The sequence below is a fragment of the Sycon ciliatum genome, chromosome 11 (genome assembly GCF_964019385.1).
Source record: "Sycon ciliatum chromosome 11, ocSycCili1.1, whole genome shotgun sequence".
In the NCBI taxonomy this organism is placed as follows: domain Eukaryota; kingdom Metazoa; phylum Porifera; class Calcarea; order Leucosolenida; family Sycettidae; genus Sycon; species Sycon ciliatum.
The window spans coordinates 4,914,775-4,936,426 of NC_088653.1; the positions used below are offsets into that span (position 1 = coordinate 4,914,775).

At 47.3% G+C, this 21,652-nt stretch overlaps 1 protein-coding gene across 1 annotated transcript in view; it reads right to left on the reverse strand.

The window, feature by feature from the left end:
- Positions 1 to 8,620: 8,620 nt before the first annotated feature.
- The window catches only part of LOC135827012 (uncharacterized), a 60,189-nt gene continuing 47,157 nt past the window's right edge, over positions 8,621 to 21,652 (reverse strand). The window contains exon 2 of the mRNA XM_065339534.1: positions 8,621 to 8,988. Coding sequence (XP_065195606.1) covers positions 8,621 to 8,988 — 368 coding nt within the window. The remainder of the gene's footprint in view (positions 8,989 to 21,652) is intronic.

The following is a 21,652-nucleotide window of genomic DNA, read 5'->3' on the forward strand; positions in this document are numbered from 1 at the left end:
GCCCTCGACAGCCTCCAGGATGAGTACTCGTACCGAGCAGCTACAAACATTCCCGCCACGGGTGTACCAGTACCCTCATCTGCACCAACAGGGGTTGAATCCGCAGCTCCGGGCGAGACGTACGCTAGTCGTACCCTCTCTACACCACGAACAAGCAACGCCAGTCGTACTACTGACAAGCCTATCAGTACCAAGTACGACTGGTCGATCGTACGTGAAGCCGCCAACCGCCACAGGAAGCCTGCAGATCTGCGTGGAGGTAAGAAAATAGCACGCAGAGTTGTATTCGTTGGGGGCATCAATATCAACTGCAGTGCTGATGATCTTGTTGCGTACTGCAGAAAGAAGAATGTGGAAGTTACTGGCTGTAGACTGATCCCCTCCAGAACAGTGTACGGCACGTTGTACGCACATCTGACAGTTGCTGAGCATGACGAAAGAAATGTTCTGGAAAACGATTTCTGGCCCGAGCATGTAACAGCACGAGAATGGAAGTTCAAGAACCCACCCCTCCCCGAGAAATCATAAACTGTGATGTTGAATCCACACGCACCCATCTTTTTTCCGAAATAACCACACGCTTTTACTCTTAACCCAAATGCAGCCCCGTTCTCTCCCGGCCGACAATCGCAAGTGACCGCACTGAACCCTCTTGCTCCACCATTCCAACCGTCCCCTTTGACTTTCAACTTTTCACCTTGTATTCCTGATATGAAGTCTCCGTCGAGTATCAGGATCTGCACAGTTAACGCATGCAGCTGGCTGAAGCGGGCTGATGAGATTAAAAACTTATTCTGCACATCTCAACTAGATATCTTGGGCATAACTGAAACCTGGTTGACTCCTGATATCACAAGTTCAATATTAACACCGTCAGCTGAATACAAAATTATCCGGCATGACCGTCACCACAATACCGTGCGACGTTTTTTGTTTTGTTTTTTAATTTTTTTTTTATACGAAAGTCCACTATATTCCCGAATATGTGCGAGAAGTGGTGGCGGGGCCAGGCTGCTCTGCCGACCTCAAAGGTCTCGGCGTCTACGCAGACAAAGCGCGCCATAATGCAGTAAAACCATGTAGAGAGGAGGAAGAGGGGAAATGAATAATAGTGAGAAACAAGGACAATGGGTAGATGGTCGTGAGAGAAGCAGAGTGAAAGATAACGTCACATTGTGGTAAGGGGGGGGGGAGGATGCTAGTGAGGCACTGGTCTAAACCGTTTCATAGGGCGTCGGTGGCTGCTTGCCAGTTCAGGTGCAGCAGATACTTGTTGCATTTTTCTTTGAATAATTGGAGCTGGCTGGGTTGCGGCCGTGCTGGTAGAATGGTCGCTGGTAGGCTGTTCCACAAGGGAATAATGCAGTCTGGGTAGGAGCCCTGGAGGCTGCTACGAATGCGCACGGGCAGCGTCGACTTCAGCTGGAGTGGGTGGCAGTGGGCCGTCTCCGTGGCTAACCTAGTGGATCGACCACCCACTGGGCGGGGATTGGCTGGAGGTGGGAGGATGGGCTTCAGGGGGCTTGTTGTTGGAAGGTAAGACAGCTTGAACGTGAACGAAAGCGCAGCAACCAGTCGGCGGTGTTTCAGGCTGGGGAGCCAGGCGCCTGGGCCAATCACCTTCAGTGCCTTGTGCTGGATTTTGTCCAGTCTGGATGTACCTGACCCCATCCACACCAGGCCGCAGTATTCCATTGTTGGCCGCACGTGGAGGTGGAGTGGCCGTCCTCCTCCACCCTTCCATTTCCCATACTACCAAACATCGTCCAGATCTTCAGCCTGCTGATCCAACCATTGAAATTGTGTGCATAGAACTAGAGCATCGCCACAACTCCACGTTTGTGTTCTGTTGTTACCGTCCTCCTTGGCAGCCACCTGATCAGTTCTGCAGCGCTCTCCGGACCTGCATTCAATCAATATCTTGTCCTCAAGCTTCCATATTTGTCATTAGCGACTTTAAAACTCGCCTCTCGAAATGGCTAGCATCCGATCCTGATACACCTGCTGGTACATGCATGTATGACACCCTGGATGATCTGGGCTTATCGCAACTTGTGGATCAACAGCCTACCCGCCACACCGCAAGTGGTAGGAGTTCAACACTACTCGACCTAGTTATCACTAATGCTCCAATAGCAGTCTCCCATCTCACCATCCTCCCACCGGTATCTGATCAGTGTCCTGTAGTTTTCGATGTCGTCCACAACCAATCAGAAGGCTTCACAGCCCAAATATCTTCTGCACAAAACACCTGGCTCGACTTTGCCCACACGGACTGGCAAGCATTTAACAACCACGTGTGGCAACTACCCTTGCTAGATGCCGTCCAAAATGCGCAAACAGTTGATGAGGCCTGGTCATTGTGGCGCACAGCGCTGGAAGACTCTGTATCGTTGTTTGTTCCCGTTGTCCGGAGAAGCACATTTCCAGTGAACAAGCCTTGGTACTCTGCTGTTCACCATCGTCAGAGGCGGTTTCGGGATCGCCTCTTCGCCAAGGCCAAACGTCTCGGATCTACAGATAGTTGGATAGCGTATAGACTCTCACGTAACTGTCTTACTTCCTTGCTCCGGAAGGCGAAACGCCATTATCACGAGAGGATGGCGAGAGACATGGCTCACCATCATGGAACCCGTACATGGTGGTGCAAAGCAAAGATCCTTTGTAATGTGAATCGCCCGTCTCCGGTTATCCCTGACCTCTACCATGACAACCAAGCCTACCCAGCCACGAGTAATACGGAAAAGACGAATGAATCTCCTAGCCAAAGTGTTTGCGAGCTACAGCCAGGCGCCACTGCTAACACCAGACCTGCACTCAGCTGGTATTTTAACACCCACGTCCACTGTGAAGTTCTCCATACAACCATTCTCTGTGCAGTCCGTATTTGAAACGCTATCCAGACTTCCCATTCAACGTAAAACCGCTGGACTCCTGAACAATGGCATCCTCCGTGAAACAGCTGAGGTCACGTCACAGTCTCTTTCCGCCCTTTTCAACCGCTGCTTGCTGTCCAGTACTCAGCCCAGGGAGTGGAAATCTGCCGTTGTTGTACCTGTCTTCAAGGGAAAAGGTAATCCTTCTCACCCAGTCAATTACCGTCCTATATCGCTGTTAAATGCAGTTGCCAAATTGTATGAGTCTATGATTAGCCGTCAGTTTTACTCGTTTGTTGAGAGCCATAAAATCATCAGTTCCAGCCAGTTTGGCTTTTGTCGAAAGAGGTCAACAGTTGACCAATTGGTACAGCTTACCTCAATTGTTTCGCGTGCATTTGACTCTAAGTCTTCTTGTGACCAGCTGTTCCTTGATTTTTCTAAGGCCTTTGACAGAGTTAGTCATCATTTAGTTATTCAATCTGTTTCAGGTTGGTGTTCTCTTTCTGCCTGTTCTTGGGTGAAGGACTTCATCAGTGATCGTAGTATTTGCGTTCGCATTGGCCAAACTCTTTCTGACCCTTTGCCCATCACCGCTGACGTACCCCAAGGTTCCCATCTCGGCCCCCTTATTTTTAACCTGTGCATCAACTCCTTTCCTGATGCCCCTACTTCTAGTACCCTATCCCTTTTTGTTGATGACTCTAATTTAATTCTTGTTTCTCCAGCAAACACCTCACTTCCTATCCATCATGCATTGCTCCAGACTGACATTGATACGTGTTGTCAATGGTCATCAGCTACTGCCATGACGTTTAACACCAGTAAATGCGTCCACCTACCCTTTCAAAAATATGCATTAGCTCCCGGCCCGTCATCCCCCTTGACAATGAACCGTGTGCCTATTCAGAAAGGTGATAGCCACTGTCATCTCGGCGTGACTATCACTCCTTCACTAAATTTTTCTGACCATATAAAATCTATCACCCATAAGTTTCGCAGTCGTGTTTTTCTGTTGCGCCATATGGCCCATTTCCTTTCTGCTTCAACCGTGAATTTGCTCTACAAGTGTTACGTACGACCACTGTTAGAATACGCAGTCCCTGTCTGGTCATTCGCCGTATCCCATTCAGATTCGCTTACGTTAGACCGACTGCAAGCCGTTGCTGCTCATTCATGTCTGCTTTGTAAGACCCGGCACCCTCCTGAGTGGGAAACCCCGAAGCAGATTCTTAATCGTACTTGTGACTGTTCATCCCTGAAGTGGCGTCGTCAGATTCTGTCCTTGCTGTATTTTCATCATGTCTTTTACCAGTTTCCGTCTTTGCTAATTCGTTTCAAATTCAATGTATCCCTTAGTTGTCGTCACCCGTCCTCTATAGTTTTACCTCGTTCTGGCGCCCATTTCCTTAAATCCCCTCTCTTCAGTTTATCTGTGGAATGGAACAAACTTCCAGAACACATCCGCTGCGTTCAGTCCTCTGTCAATTTTCGCATTGCTCTAAAGGCTCATTACTCACAGCATAGATATTCTCTGACTGGAATTCCGAACTTTTCCGTTTGAGAAATTTTTTTCCTTGAAAATAATCCTTGCTGGTTTTTTTTCATCTAAATGTCCCGCTATTATCTGCAAAGGTGATTTCTTCCCTCGTCGATTTCTTTCCTGTTTTTTTACCTCGATATTTAGGTACTTGTTTCCCTTCTTCCCATGCTTCATCTTCCACTCTCCTCTCCCCCATTTCCCCATTTTTCTTGCGATATTTATGTGGGAGACTTCCGTGATAAGCATCCATTTGCTTTTGGAGAATCCTTTTGACTAAATACAATACAATACAATACTTTCTGACTGTATTATAGTATCTGGGTGCAGTGATGGAGAGTTCCTCTCAACTCGTATCTATACTTCTTTCTTTTCTACGTTAATAATTATCGTCATTAAACTCGGGTGGAGAGCCAACGACTTATTCATAAGAAGAAATGAGGACCAAGGAAAACCTTCTAAGTTGGAAGGCTGTTGGAGTGTGGATCCAAGATGTACTAGAGCTGTTAACCAGTTAGTTGAAGAACGTCAGTACGGTTGGTCAGTGTCGTGCAAAGTTATCGCATGAGTTGATTGTAAAGTAACTGGCGGTTATAGAGGAGATATTGGTAATATCCTGGTCCTCATTTCTTCATACACATAGAATGACACCTGTGCGAAACATATAGGCAAGACAGTGTATTGTTATCTCCACGTCGACTGTAAGAGAAAAAATAATAATTTGTATTTTGTCGGACAAAAACGACTGGAATTCGGGAATATTCACTGCGACAAACTATGAATTCTATTTTCTCATCATTTGGCTGCCAGGGCGCACTGCAATCTACACTAGATGGAGGTATAACAAATATTTGGCTGGCCAACTATCGAGATAAAGGTGTTCTCAACATTTCTACCCATAATAGCACAGCTGAGCTAACTGACCAACCTAAACCCTTCATTTGTGCCAAAGGTAAGCGTCTGAACTTGGTTTGGAAACATGCCCGACTTCCGCGAAAATACTATCGTTGCAAATTTTAGCAGGACCAAACTTACATTGTTGTTTAAATATCGTGACTTATGTGAAACGTTTTTCTGACACCATTGCTCAGCCTCTGCATGCAAGGCCTACTGTTTATGGTTTTTAGGCTGCTTTGAGTTGAACTATAAGACGACCATACTCGGTTAGACCTAGTAATTTATATAGCAATTTTTTACTATTTACTAGCACAAGATGTTTTTATTCTAATTTCACGGAGAAGGTTGAGAGTCGAACGTGCCGGTTAAAAAAAACTGAAAAGGAAGGAGAATAAAGACGAAGCAGGTTTTAAACCTGAAGAGGCCTTTTGTGCCATTACTTCTCGAATCAGTACACATGATGGGGATAGTTATGTCAAACAGCGTAGTACAAGAGTATGACATGGAGACAGGAAGTCCAAGTAGCACTCGTTTTCTAACATTATTCCCTCTTTGTACAAAGCTGTGGCTATAACTTGGCAATGTGAATAGCCTCTAGCACATGTAGGTGGCATTTGCTGCTCGCCCACGCGTGTATCTTTAAGCGCTCTGGAATGTTCTTACACACTGCCCCAGACATGATGAGATCTGTTGCTATTTTATTGTACGACCATTCTTTTTGTTCAGCTGGTGGGTTGTGTTTGCACTTACACGGGATATTGCGAGTGCCCTGGACCAGGTAACCAGCCAACCTATCCAAGCCCATGTTTAAAGCTAGAAAAAAAACTGTTAACTGTTAAAAAGAGAAAAACTAGCAGTTTGATAGCAGACGGAATCACGCTTGTCTGTACGCTTCTGATTTTGATGGTTAGATTTTGATGAATGTACAAATGGAGGCGCTAATCTGTGTCCGATAGGAACTCGGTGTCAAAACGAGAAAGGCACTTACTCCTGCGAAGGTAAGTGTTGCATTGCTCCTATAATTATTTCGTTGAGTTCTCCGCGGAAATGTTAATTGCAATGGATCCTGCTGCTGCTCGCAAATTTCTACAACCTGTCGCTTGTTAAAACGATGCACGCTATTGCACAAAAACTAACGCTGTGGACAGCTACATCAGTGGCAACTGAAATCCGACCCCCTGGGCCGTGCGTTCATATTCTGGCTGTCTCTATTTCGCAGTTTTGCGAAATTGAATGCGAGAAACATGATCAAGGCCATCAATACGTATGCTCTGCCGGTTATGACATATAGTTATGGAATCGTAAATTGGACTGAAGCTGAAATAAAGACCACAGATCGAGCGACAAGATCAGCCTTGACTGCGTCTGGATTTCACCACCCCAAGGCCTCAGTCAACAGGCTCTACATGAAGAGGGGAGATGGAGGCCGGGGCTTGATCTCTTGTGAGGATATGCACGGCTGGAGCATGTGTGGCCTGTCCCGCTACATGAGCACCAGCACAATAGACCGAATAAGCCTGCTTTATCAGTATCATCAACAAAAACCTACAACAAAAAGCCACTCAATAACTGCAAAGGCAGGTAAGTTCCTGTCGAGTTTGGATCTGCCAACAGCTGGACCAGCTTTACCCAATAAGCATACCATTAAAGAAGCGTACGCAGAGCGAAAATCCAAAACACTTTCCACTATGCCGCTGCATGGGAAATATTGGAGCCGCTTGGAGGAAAATCGCCTCGATAAGGAGCTTACCTTCATGTGACTGAAATGAAGAACACTGAAACCTTCAACTGAAGGCATGATTATGGCAGCACAAGACCAATCCCTCAAAACGAAAAATTACCAATACGCCATAATGAAGTCAATTGCTCGAACTGATGCCAATTGCCGGCTTTGCAAGCGCAGCTTAGAAACAATTGACCACATTGTCAGTGCCTGGTCAGTTCTTGCTCGGACCAGTTACATCGAAAGTCATAACCGGATAGTAAAGTATGTGCACTTCGAAATGTGTAGAGCACGAGATCTACCTACTGGTGCTTCACGATTCGACCACCAGCTCAAGGCATTGGTCAAAAGTGATCAGTATCGGCTCTATTGGGAGTATTCGGTCCCAACTGACATGAAACTATCAGCAAACAGGCCCGATCTGCTCCTTGTTGATGACAAGGAGCGCATCGCATACATTATAGACATCAGCGTTCCTGGTGAGAACAACGTCAATAAGAAAATGACTGAAAAGCGCTCAAAATATTATGACTTGAAGCGGGAGATTTCCAGAATTTGGTCCCTCACCCAGGTTGACGTGGTCCCTGTGGTTGTCGGTGCCCTGGGAGGCTTGGTGGGGGAGACTCATCAATGCCTCCGGACTGTGCAGGGAGGAGACATGGCTACTGTGCAACAGGAGGCTATCCAAGGTTCGGTTAAAATACTAAGAACTGTACTTAACATGTAGATGCACATCTGCTGCGTTTTCATGTTCAATAGCCAAGAGACTTGAATAACGACTGATAAAGATATTTCCTTTGTAATCCCCATAACAACATCAACGTCCTTATCATCTGTACAATACCTGTCTTTGTACAATACCTGCCGTTGCAAATTCTCTATTTTTGTTTTGATGTTGGAGTTTGGATTGAGTTTCTTTCCTTTCTTCCTCTTCCTTCCCCTATTTCTTGTCCCTTCGGTTTTTGGCTTTTTATTTTATTTTTTCACTTTATTTTTGCTGTCCCACCCATGGACATATTTCCCGGTGGCTCTGGCTTATCGCCTTCGAAAGAAGTGAATAAAGGAGACATAATAATAATACGAAGTAGTGGCTGCGACTTCGGCGATGATTTGTAAGAAATGGTTTGCTCCCCACACCGGAGCTCGCGCTATTCCGCCGACTTTACTTGACACTTGACTGACTCACGACTGCCATCCAGGTTTGCAGGTTTCCCGAATCGAAGGTTCGATGGACTTCTCGTGTGCTCTGGATGGCAGTCGTGAGTCAGTCAAGTGTCAAGTAAAGTCGGCGGAATAGCGCGAGCTCCGGTGTGGGGAGCAAACCATGTCTTAATAATAATAATAATAATAATAATAATAATAATAATAATAATAATAATAATAATAATAATAATAATAATAATAATAATAATAATTAAAAAGCTTACGTGGAGATAAAAATGTAATTAACGCAATAAATAGTGTAAGCTGCGCACTCAGTATAAACACCATTAGCAACACCTGTTTTCATGTACTGCTGCTGGGGACGGAACCAACCGGGGTGTCATTGTCTTCTTCGTCGTCATCGGCTTGGTCGTCATTGCCTTAGTCTTTACCGCCTCTTCCTTCTATCCCGTCATCATCGTTGGTATCTTCGGTTTCGTCTTCTTTGACTTCCTCGCTACTGTCATCCGTTGTGTCCACCTCCGGTGGCAGAAAGCGTGGCCGACCACCGAAGAAGCCACCGGATGGTGTGTCTGCGAGACCAGTGACTCGCTCTAGGGCGAGGTTGGCAGAGTCATTATCGTCTCCGTCATTGTCGTCATTGTCGTCGTCGGCATCTTCCTCATCTCCCTCCTCCTCCTCCTCATCCTCATCATCAACATCAACAGCTATTGGAAATGGAGCATCATCGCAGCAGGCAATGCCATTAACAGACGTGTCTTTGGTATTGACATCTACATCGGCCTCGTCTGGAATGGCAGTAGCGGCAAGGAATGTCAGGTCGGTTTTATTGTCACGTAATTCCAAAGTATGTACTGGTTCTAGTAGTGTTGTTAGGGTGTATGAATCTTCTGTTGCTAACCATCTTGTTCAGAATAGTGAGTTTCGTTCTAGTTATACTTGTTGTGACAGTCCAACTAACTTCAGTAGTCATTCTTGGAATAAGCAATGATCCTTGCCATAATGCATTCTTATATACATGAACAAGCAATGATGGACATAACACCTAACAGCAGCAGCGTTATAATAGCAGGTGATAAGTGTATCCTATTCCTAGTGTTAGTAGTAACAGTGAATCTGTTACACCATTCCCCCCCTCTCAACTGTCAGAACAGTACCAATTCGAAGGAACAGTTATGGTAACTAATGATCATGCATGGATATGTGGAATGCATGGTAGCCGAAAACAACACTGATCAACTCAAGATCCAGTGCATGTCCTCTGCAAATAACGCCTGGCTTGCAGGGACGCACTATCAGGCAGAATGCTACATTTCTATTGCAACACGTAGAAACTAGCAATACAACTGTGGCTGCCAATTAAATAGTAATTTTATGAAAAACGGTCCAGGTAGGTTTTCAGCGGAATAATAGCGTTTCCTGCTTCATCCATCAAGTATTCCTCCGGCTCCCAGGTGGCATCTCGGTAGCCCTTCCATTTCACTAGGTACTGCGTGCGCCGTCCTCTCTTCTTGTGCGACAACACCTTTTCGACAATATACCGCGTATGGCCATCCGCATCGGTTAGGGGTGGTGGTGCCGGCTGAGTACGGCCCGGTATCTCATTGCCATGGTACAGCTTGAGGGCAGCAATATTGAACACTGGATGGGCCCGAATGATTCTTGGAAGAGCTAATCTGTACGCATTCGGGGCCACTTTCTTCTGCACCTTGAACGGCCCATACCACTTGAGCCTTAATTTGTGTGAAGGCCTGTCTCGTTCCTCGGGCGTCAGCAGGAAGTCCCTGAAGACCAACACCTCACCCCCCCCCCCCTTCAGCGCGTCCTCCACCCGTCCTCGATCCGCATACAATGATTGCCGGGCCTGCGCCGCCACGATGGCATCCTGTGCCTCACGTAGTGCCTCTACGCGGCCATCCAGCCATGACAGCGGACCATTCGTGTCCATGCCAGCTCCAGCTTTCTGCTTCGTCAATAAGCTCGAGGGAGTAACTGGATGGCATCCATGGTTGAGGAAAAATGGCGTGTTACCTGTTGACGCTTGATCGGCATTGTTGATCGAAAACTTACATAGCGATAGGAGTTCATCCCAATTGTTTTGCCTATGGTTGACGAAAGCTCTTAGCGTATCCTCAATGACACGGTTCACACGCTCAGTCATGCCATCGGTCTGCGGGTGGTTGGCCGTGCTCATTTTTAGCTCCACGCCAAGAATACTGAAAACCTCCTTGAAGAACGCCGACGTGAATCGCGGATCTCGATCACAAACTATCGTTTTGCTCAAGCCATGGGCAGCAAACACATGATCCATGTACAATCGGGCTGCCTCCTTAGAGTCAACATGAACAGTCGTCGGGATCAGGTGCACATACTTCGTCAGACGGTCCACAAAGGTTAGAATTGCGCTATGTCCTCGGCAGGTCAGCGGCAGTGCCATGATGAAATCCATGCTGATGTCTGTCCAGGGCTGTTCGGGGACTGGAAGGGACTGCAACAGTCCTGCCTTGGTCTGGCTACCCATTACGCGTTGGCACCGGTCGCAAGATTTAACGAAGTCCTTCACAGTACTTCTCATGCCTGGCCAATAGAAGTATCTGCTCAGCTTCAGGTAGGTCCTGTCTCTCCCCGGATGGCCGGCCGTCAGGCAATCATGATTCTGTTTGAGCAGTTGCAGCCGTACTGGACCGCGAGGAATGCAGAGGCGAGCATCGCCCGATGTTACTAGGTACAGCCGCCGGTCCACACTGTTCCAGACGTATCGCTCATGCATGGCGTCTTCGCTGCAAGCCATCAAGCGCTTGATTACTGGCGAAAGCTCTGGGTCACTATCATAACCTGCTGAGATCTGATTCGCAATTCCTTGACTCACATCCAGAGAGAACTAGATTCCATTCAGTTCCAAGTCTGGTCGACGTGACAACGGGTCTGCTATGTTACACTTCCTTGGCTTGTGATGTACCGTGTAGTCATAGTCGGCCAGGAATTCAATCCATCGAGCCTCTCTCTTGGTTAAGTTTGCTTTGGTCCTGAGGTAGACAACTCCCATGTTGTCGGTGTAGAGTTGAAAGTGGCGAAATAGGTAGACTCGCCAGCACTGCAGGGCGTACACTACAGCCAAAGTTTCTCGCTCGGCGGCCGTGTAATTCCGTTCGGCGATTCGAATAGAAGAAACAGATATTCCGAAGACAGCAATAAATACCCCATTCGGTCACTTTCAGTTCACAGTGATGGGTTTCGGCCTAACAAATGCCCCGGCAACATTCCAAACCTTGATGAACAGTGTCCTCCAGCCATACCTGCGTAAATTCGTTGTGGTGTTTCTAGACGATATCCTCATATTCAGCAAATCATGGGAGGAGCACCTCGATCATGTCAGAACCATCTTAAACGCCCTCAGGAGGAATGAGCTATATTGCAATCCGTCTAAACGTGAATTCGGCCGGACAGACGTTCTGTTTCTTGGGCACCGGATAGACGGCCAATGCATTTCTCCAGATCCAGAGAAGATCAAGGCCGTGCATAACTGGCCTGTCCCGACGACGGTCACGCACGTAAGACAGTTTCTGGGATTCGCTAATTACTTTCGAAGGTTCATTAACCATTTCTCGGCCATCTCCAAACCCCTGGAGGAACTGACAGGGAAACATGTGCGCTTCGAGTGGAATCAGACTCGACAGGAGGCATTTGAGCGATTGAAGTCTGCTCTGCTGGATGCACAAGTGTTGCGACTAGCAAACGTCAGTCAGGATTTCCGCGTTGAGACTGACGCAAGTGACTTTGCTGTGGCAGGAGTCTTGACGCAGCAAGCAGAGGACCAGTCCTGGCATCCTGTGGCTTACGTGAGCCGAAAGCTGTCTTCGGAATATCTGTTTCTTCTATTCGAATCTGATTGTAACCGGACCTCAAATCTAGCTTGGTGAAATACGCACTGCCTTGGACGGTATCAAAGAGGTCGTCAATATTCGGTAGGCATGCCTTGTTCTTAATGGTTATGTTTGTTTGTTTGTTTGAAGTTTTATTTTACATCGCAAACCAAACGGGCATTGATGCCCAATATTATGATGGCGATAGAATAAAAAGTGTAGCTCGATAAAGCTTCACTTGCGAAAATGAGAAAACAGTCAAAAGGAAGTATTTGTACCGGTAATTACAAGTCAAGTTCGAACGAAGTAACAATCAGGGAGAAATAGGAAGATGAGGACCTATGCCAGAGGGAGGTGCTATTCGGCCATATTAACCGTAGAAAAACACTTTCAGCAATCTTTTAAACGGGGTTGGACGACGAGCGGACGTGAGTTCCTGTGGCAGGGTGTTCCAAAGCTTCACGGCGGAAACCAATGGTCGGCTTTTTTTTTTTTTTTTTTTTACTAAAAAACACAGCCCTACTAATAATCAGGGGAAGAGGACAACTGAAATGACGCTGGACAACAAGACAAAGGGGAGTAGGGGCGATGTGCCGATGTGGTTGGCGAAGCTCATCCGACCGGAGGTCTCGGAATCATAGCCTACGACCAGGCATCGTTAGGAATGCAGCTAGGGAGGGAGGGAGATCAAGTGAGAAAGAGAGAGAGACAGAGAGAGAGAGAGACAGAGAGAGAGAGAGAGAGAGAGAGAGAGAGAGAGAGAGAGAGAGAGAGAGAGAGAGAGAGAGAGAGAGAGAGAGAGAGAGAGAGAGAGAGAGAGAGAGAGAGAGAGAGAGAGAGAGAGAGAGAGAGAGAGAGAGAAAGAGAAAGAGAGAGAGAGAGAGAGAGAGAGAGAGAGAGAGAGAGAGAGAGAGAGAGAGAGAGAGAGAGAGAGAGAGAGATAGAGAGAGAGAGAGAGAGAGGGGGGGGGAGAGGGAGGGAGAGAGAGAGAGAGAGAGAGAGAGAGAGAGAGAGAGAGAGAGAGAGAGAGAGAGAGAGAGAGAGAGAGAGAGAGAGAGAGAGAGAGAGAGAGAGAGAGAGAGAGAGAGAGAGAGAGAGAGAGAGGGAGAGAGAGAGAAATAAATAAATAAAATAAAACAAGAAAGAGATGAGAAGAGAAATAAAAAAAGAAAGAGATGAGAAGAGAAATAAAATAAAAACAAGAAAGAGATGAGAAGAGAAATAAATATAAAACAAGAAAGAGATGATGGACGAGGGTAGTTGCTCATTGACGGCTGTCGCCAGATGTTCGCCGAGTTAGCGGAACAACGTATTTGCAATTGTCATTGCCACGGGTGTTACTGGGAGGTTGGAGGGCTACTCTATCTTTCAGAAGAGGGCTGATGCTGCTGGTGTGGACACGGTGCATAAGGAAACGGAGTTTGCATTTGGCACGTTCAATTACAGGGGTCAGGGAAAGGCGAGTGTATATAGGAGTGGTATGGGACGGGAAGGGCAGATTGGCTACGCAGCGAACACATCGCTTGTCGAGGACAGTGAGCTGGTGCCGCTGCTGAGCCGTGAGGGCAGAGAAGAACGCGTTTGATCCATAAAGCATGTCAGGAAGTATAAGGGCAGAATAGAAGAGGAGCGACTGGCGTTCAGATAGCGACGGGCGGATGGTTCTCAGGGTGGTTAGCTTCTGGGAAGTTTTACGTACTATGCTGGAGACCTGCGCGTTCCACCGAAGACAGGAATCGATCTGTAGGCCCAGAAAGCGAGCAGTGGTGGTCTGGGTGAGAGGCGTCCCGTTGCAGTTAACGTTGAGTTCCAGGGTACTACGGCGTGATGCCTCAATGGCTAAGACCTGCGTCTTGTCAGGGTTTAAAACCAGGCCTTTCCCGTGTAGGTAGTCAGCCAAGTTTGACACAGCAACTGATAAGACTTGATTTAGGGTTGCTACGGATCTGCTTGCGGTGTCGAGAAGGATGTCATCCGCAAACAGCTGGGAGTGTGCTGGGCTGGTGACGCTATGGACGTCCATGGTATATAGTGAAAACAGCAAAGGACCCAGTACACTACCCTGAGGGACTCCACACTCGCATGCAGTTAGGCCCGAGCACTGCCCACTCGCCAGAACTACTCTCTGTCGACGGTCCGTGAAGTAGCTCGCAAACCAACGCAAAACAGTCGAAGATACACCCAAAGCAAACAAATCTTGGATCATGAGCTGGTGCCGTACTTTATCGAATGCTTTGCTCATGTCCACTAGTACTGCGCCAGTATGTAGCTGGTGGTCTGCTGACGACAGATAGCGGTCCATGGCCAAGGTCAAGGCATCTTCCGTGGAGTGTTGTGGCCGGTACGCAAACTGATTGGCGGGCAAAAGTGAATGGGTTTGTAAAAAGTCACACAGGCGTTTGTGGACTATCTTCTCCAAGATCTTCGATGCTATTGGCAGTAAAGATATGGGACGGTAATTGCGAGATGCGTTCTTGTCACCAGACTTCAATAGGGGTCGAACATTTGCAATCTTCAGGGAGACGGGCACAATGCCAGACGAAAGGGATGCATTAATTAATATGGATAGCGACGGGGCGAGGGCTGCTGCACAATGCTTCAGGATGAATGCCGGAATACTGTCGCTGCCCTCAGCTTTACGAGCATCGAGTCTCACGAGAAAGGTGAATACCTCCTCAACACTAGTGGCCTGGAATTCCCGCAAAGGTTCCCGTGGTGACGGACCACAAGGTAAGGATAGCTGCACAGGTCTACTTGGATCGGAGACTACTCCACTGAATTGCTCGCTGAGTGCTGCTATACTGACAGAGGGTGGGGTGGGAGTTTTGGTCCGGCCGCTGAGCTCGTTTATTGTCTTCCAAGTGAGGCGCGCATTTGCCTGACTCCGTGTGAGAAGATTCTTGTAATACTGGGCCCTGAGGCGTCGGGACATTCGCTTAGCCTCGGCTCGTGCTGATGTGAATACAGTTCGTAGATCCATGTCAGTCGGCGAGGCTCGCCAGCGACGATGTGCTGCGTTGCGAAGTAGAATAGCGTCGTGGAGGGCAGGTAATTTCCAAGGACAGGGCGTGCGGGAGGAAGATTTAGGCCGATACGTTCGGACAGGAGCGTGCTCGTCCAAAACGGAAACAATCTTGTCAGTCCAAGAATACCACATGGCATCCACAGTCTGAGCGGTTGAAAAATTCTCCAGGTCACAATGATGCAAGTCATGAGCGAATCGGTTCATATCGATCCTTGCTAGGTTACGACCGCACTTGACAGCAGGAGGTTCCACAGTGCACTTGAAAGGTAGGTCAATTACGACCGCAAAGTGGTCGCCGATGGTACAAGGGAGAACCGTGCAGGAGGTCATCGCTCCATCCACAGCTAGGGCGAGATCCAGTGTTGTTCTGCTGCCGTGGGGGGCAATGCGGGTAGTGTCCTGCACCTTGTTGCTGATATTGAACTGGTCGCAGAAGCGATGTAAATTGTCGAGCTGAGGGGCTTGGCGCCGGCTTACGTCGACATTGAAGTCGCCCGTTAAAATCAGCGGGGACGATGGCATTGAAGTAGTAAGTGCGGGGCGGGTTCTGGTGCACTTTTTGACCTTTGACCTTTGGGCCAAATAAGGCACACTGTGTCGGTCGTGCTTGGTCTGGCCCCGGGACTTCCCCAGGGTTTGACCTTTGACCTTTGGGTTAAATAAGGCACACTGTGTCGGGCGCGCTTGGTCTGGCCCCGGGACCCCCAGAGTTTGACCTTTGACCCCTGGAATGCCATAAGTGTCATCATGTTCTTTTCCGTGGCGAACGTGCACTTGTGCACGTTCAGTGCATTCGCACCGTGGAGTAGTACAATACGTACTATTCCCTGATTCGCACATCGTAGATGTGCATTGCATGCAGTGACATATTGCGCATGCGCGCATACGCACGCGGAGCGTGCGACCTTCAGTGGTCCTATGCGTGTGGAAAAGACGCAGTGCAACACAAGGTGTACTAGTACACTTGTCATTATACTACTCCCTGATTCGCACTTCGTAGATGTGCAGCAACAAGTTCACGTTCCTTGCATTCGTTTTATTCGCACATCGTAGATGTGCACTGATTGACAAGTTGCCCATACAGAGCATGCCTAATCGGCTTTTCGATCGGTTAAGATAATGTTCAAATTCGGCCATATTATGAGCCCCAAGATCAGAATTCGGCTCAACGTAGTACTTGAAGTCACCGTTCCCATTACGTGATGTACATTTACACACAAGCACACTCTGTTGAAGCACTGAAACATCGATTTTCGGCGAATTCAACATGCGAAATTTGAAAATTCGGCAAAAAGATGGGTGATTTCTTCAAAACCACTTTTTTCGGCGAATTTGTCGGCCAGCCGACTTGGGAAATGCCTACTGTCCATGCAGGTGCATTAGATGCATATTTCTATTTTGATCGGGATACAGTTAGAATCAACCGGCTTCGCCCGGAGTATCCTGCATCAAAACAATTATTGAAGGGGTGTCACAGTGAAGCAGTGTTGCTACGCACCACAAATCCCCTCTGCACTGCATCGAATCTATACTGGAGAATCCAGAGTGACCAGCAAAGAGTCACAACCCGCGGGTATCCAGTCACACTAAGGCATATCCACCATTCCCCACATATTCACTGTAACAAAACACAATACTGTTTACTATAATACACTTTTATTTAAATGGACTTGGATGAGTCTGTAGAAGAGAACACAATGCACGCACACGCACGCATGCGCGGACACACACACACACACACACACGCGCGCGCACACACATCTAGGTTATAGTGCTATACACGTATCTAGGGTTTAGGAAGCACGAGAATATGTCGAAGCACCCACACATATCCCTTCATGCAGTGTACTTCAGTAGCCCAACACATTACGACCGCTATAGCACAGGACCATCACAAAACACATTACGACTGCTATAGCACAGGACCATCACAAAACACTACACACTGTTACTACACTGCACACACAGTTACTACACTACGCCTGTTACAAGTACTTACAAATAATTTTGAAACAAATGGCACATCCTGAAGACGGCAGCCTAGCCCCAGACCTTCATACATCATCATCTGTGAAACCAAACATGAGCGCACACAAACACTATTAGTGTCACGAATACGAAAGCAGGGTAAGACAAGAGGATACGAAACAAGTAAGTATCGCTATAACGAGGGGGTAAGTATACATCTAAACAGAGCAGTGCTTACTTACAGGGTCCTAATACGCTCTACGGCGTCTTGGTAGTCGGACTGCAACAGCAGTCCGACTTGCCGACCCTCCCAGTAACGGGTTAGATGGGCCGCACCCGCCAGGTGGGCGACCACGGCTGGGCCTCCCGCCAGCCTTTCTCCACTGTAAACACGAAAGAAACCGCAGAAGGCACAGTGTCATAGAGCTCTTTTGTTGGGGGAGAGAGCTAGGAGCACTGCACACTTACCAAGTATCACAATATATGATAAGAAAGAGGCGGCGCTTGACGCACCGCCTCAGGTGCTGAAACAGGGGTATAACCCCTGTAAGGCGAACACCGCAGTGACACGTGAACGTCATTTCTACAGACTGTTTTCAGGATAATGATACTGAAGTGAAGGTGTGAACCGCAAAGCAAGACCTTTACCTTCTTCCTGTCGAATTCGCTCCCCAGCTGCATACCGACATCATCCGCTAAAACCCAATCATACCAAGTAACGCAAAGGTCATCAGTTGACCTTTTGGACTTTTCAACTCTTATCCAAAACCACCAAGAGGAAAAAACCAGGATGAAGAAGACGTCAGTTGTAGAAGCGTTTGTGGAGGAGTTGTTACATTATCCTCAGTAAATAGATATGGCTGATACATTCGGTGTAGACTTGGACGACCGGTCGTGGTCTCTCACCACGGGTCCTTTACTAATAGAAAGGCGAACGCCAATAAGAACTGTTGTGGAGTTGGCAGATCAAAACGCGCAGCAAGAAATTTGGCACGTCGATGGTAGACTCCATCGGGAGGACGGACCAGCTGTTGTTGATAGTAGGGGAGTGTCCGCCTTGTGCTATGGAGGTCGCCTTCATCGCGTTAATGAACCTGCTGGGATAGGACGGGATAGCATCGAGTACTACCTCAACGGTGTCCGTCATAGAGCCGGCGGTCCTGCAGACAGTTATTGTGACGCCACATGCTGTATTCTACGGTGGTATCACCACGGAAGGCTCCACAGGGAGAATGCGCCAGCGGTGATACGCAGGGAAGGTAACAATCGTGTACGGGAGTGGTACCGATACAACCTTCGGCATAGGGAAGATGGACCTGCTTTCATCTCTCAGGAGGAGGAGGGTATCTATCAGTGGTACCTCAACGGGGTGTATTACGGTAGCCACCATCAAGACCAGGCAATACACCCCATGGAGCTGCAGTACATCAATATAGTGCCTACTAAGGTAGACTCGGCAGCAATAAGTCATGAGCCCATTTGTGTGATTTGTCAGGATACCCTGGACCGTCCTCTATCCAAGTTGGAGTGCGGTCATGAATTTCACTTCCACTGTATGAAGGAGTGGATCAGTTCTGCCCCCCAGCCAAACTTGCCCAACCTGCCGCTACTCCATGACTGCTGAGGACTTGGTTGAGTTCTTGTAGTAATACATGACACAGTTGCATGTAGGCGACTACGAATGACCAGTCATGTGTTACAGATGGACACGGACACGCCAACCTAAGTAGCCATGAGCGGCTATTTGGACAAGGACAACAAAGCACCTCGTGGGCGGCCAAGGTTGACACTAGCCACAAGTCTGGTCGCTCAGTTGAATAAGCTGGGTGTGCCCATGAAGACCATGGAAGACCTTTCCAGGTGCCGGCAACATGCAGAGGACAAGACAGACTGGAAGAAACTGTGCAGCTCGACACTCGAGGACAAATCAGTATCAGCAGCTACTACACCTTGCTGATGATGCTCACAAGACAGAAGTGGGAAAAAACACTGAATTTCTTTATTTAGTGCTCAACTACGCGAAATGTGTTTTATTATTATTATACATGTTCAACTGTACACAGACTGGCTGACTGCCATTCTCTACCACACATTACCGGACACTGTTGTGGTTGTCGTCGTTATCGTCGTCGTCATTGTTGATGTTGTTGTCGGTTGTTGTCGTCGTTATCGTCGTCGTTGTTGATGTTGTTATTGGTTGCTGCTGTCGGTTGTTGCCGGTTGTTGTTGGTTGTTGTTGGTTGTTGTTGGTTGTTGTTGGTTGTTGTTGATGTTGTTGTCGGTTGTTGTCGTCGTTATCGTCGTCGTTGTTGATGTTGTTATTAGTTGTTGCTGTCGGTTGTTGGTTGTTATTGGTTGTTGCTGTCGGTTGTTGGTTGTTATTGTTGATTGTTGTCGGTTGTTGTTGGCTGTTGGATGTTGTTGTCGGTTGTTGTCGGTTGTTGTTGGTTATTGTTGGTTGTTGTTGGTTGTTGTTGGGCGTTGTTGGTTGTTGTCGGTTGTTGTCGGTTGTTGTTGGTTATTGTTGGTTGTTGTTGGTTGTTGTTGGGCGTTGTTGGTTGTTGTCGGTTGTTGTCAGGTGTTGTTGGTTGTTGTTGCGTGTTGTTGTCGGTTGTTGTCGGTTGTTGGGTGTTGTTGTCGGTTGTTGGGTGTTGTTGTTGGTTGGTGTTGGTTGGTGTTGGTTGTTGTTGGTTGTTGTCGGTTGTTGTCCGTTGTTGTTGGTTGTTGTTGGTTGTTGTTGGCTGTTTTTGGTTGTTGTTGTTTGTTGTTGTCGGTTGTTGGATGTTGTTGTGTGTTGTTGTTGGTTGTAGTTGGTTGTTGTCAGTTGTTGTTGGTTGTTGGATGTTGTTGTCGGTTGTTGTCGGTTGTTGTCGGTTGTTGTCGGTTGTTGTTGGTTGTTGTTGTTGTTGTTGGCTGTTGTTGGTTGTTGTTGGCTGTTGTTGGTTGTTGTTGTTTGTTGTTGTCGGTTGTTGGTTGTTGTTTGTTGTTGTTGTTGTTGTTGGTTGTAGTTGGTTGTTGTCAGTTGTTGTTGGTTGTTGGATGTTGTTGTCGGTTGTTGTCGGTTGTTGTCGGTTGTTGTTGGTTGTTGTTGGCTGTTGTTGGTTGTTTTTGGTTGTTGTTGGTTGGTTTCGGTTGTTGTTGGTTGTTGTTGGCTGTTGTTGGTTGTTTTTGGTTGTTGTCGGTTGTTGTCGGTTGTTGTGTTTTAATCGTTATTTTGTTCATTATGCAGGAGGATGTTGCTATGATCCAGTACCATTTTTTCGCAAATATGAGACAAGTTTGTGTAACGTTAGTGTGACGTGGGGTATGCTGATTGGATGTGAGGTGGTGAGAGTATGCTGATTGGCCGATAACAATTAGTGGAAGGGATAAAGTAATGCGCTGCTTGTGCAGCGTAACCAAACACATGGTCTGTGGGAAACACCCTAGTAAAATAAATAAAATAATAATAACATGAATTGCCACCGGCACTTGAGAGACTCGAGCCCCGCCACCTTGTTCAAATCGGACTTGGTAGCTTCATACTGGAACTTAATCTTCTTATTTTGAGGTATGACCGTACAAAACGCGCTTGGATTTTTTCATTTTATTTTATTTTTTTTATTTTTTTTCATTGCAACTTTTTTAGCAGATAGCAACTTTTTTAGCAGACTCGTGAAACAACGGTGAATCTGGAACGAATAAATGGTCCATGTCAAAGGCATGACGAGTCTCGAAGTCTTCACATTCATGATGGAACCTTGTCATGATTGACGCATTCCTTGATGGTGCGCACATGAAATCACCCTGGCTCATCTTTTCCAACTCCATTCTTTTCACATCCTGCAACCCATACCCTACTAGTATCAGTGGGGATGCTAGAATCAGAAGAGGCAAGGCAGCACTCTTCCGTGGATGTATTACTCGACACAACACCACCCATACTTGTTTTCTAGAAGTTTTGACTATAATGATATATTGCAGCAGGAAGTAGTATACAGTCAAATAGGATAGGATAAGAATGAATGATCAACTGTCTGATAAAGAATGCAGTTCATTAAAGACTTATTGGAAGGTCTCTACCAGCTGATCGTCATGTCGGACGGCGACACTGCATAATGATATGAAGCTCTCAGTTAGCTGTTTCAGTTCCGTGGTAGAAAGTGTCATGTGTGCGTCCAGAGAACGATGAAAACATCTGGGGTCCACGTTGATGCAGACAATTGGAGCAACAGCAAGACGTACCTTCAACGCTTGCTCGTCAATGTCGAGGGAGACTGCCCCGGGGTAGATGAAAACATCTTGTTCCACATCCAGTTCGAACCAGCTGGTCGGGACTAGCTTGCTTTCACCGTTGATGTACACCCGACATTGACCGTAGGACGAACGTGATGGGTAGAAGTTGGTCTCGATCTTCTCCACACGTCCTCTTCGGAGAGTGTCACGGAGCGATGGACAAGTCTTGATCAAGTTCGTAATGATGAACTCAGTGGACTCATTCAGTTCGATGTAAACCTGTCCTTGAGCATCTTTGCGAGATGTTGCCGTACTACAACAGGCTGGTAGAGCTCCTGAAGGGAAGTACATCTTATAACCAGGCTTGTAGAAGGATCTACC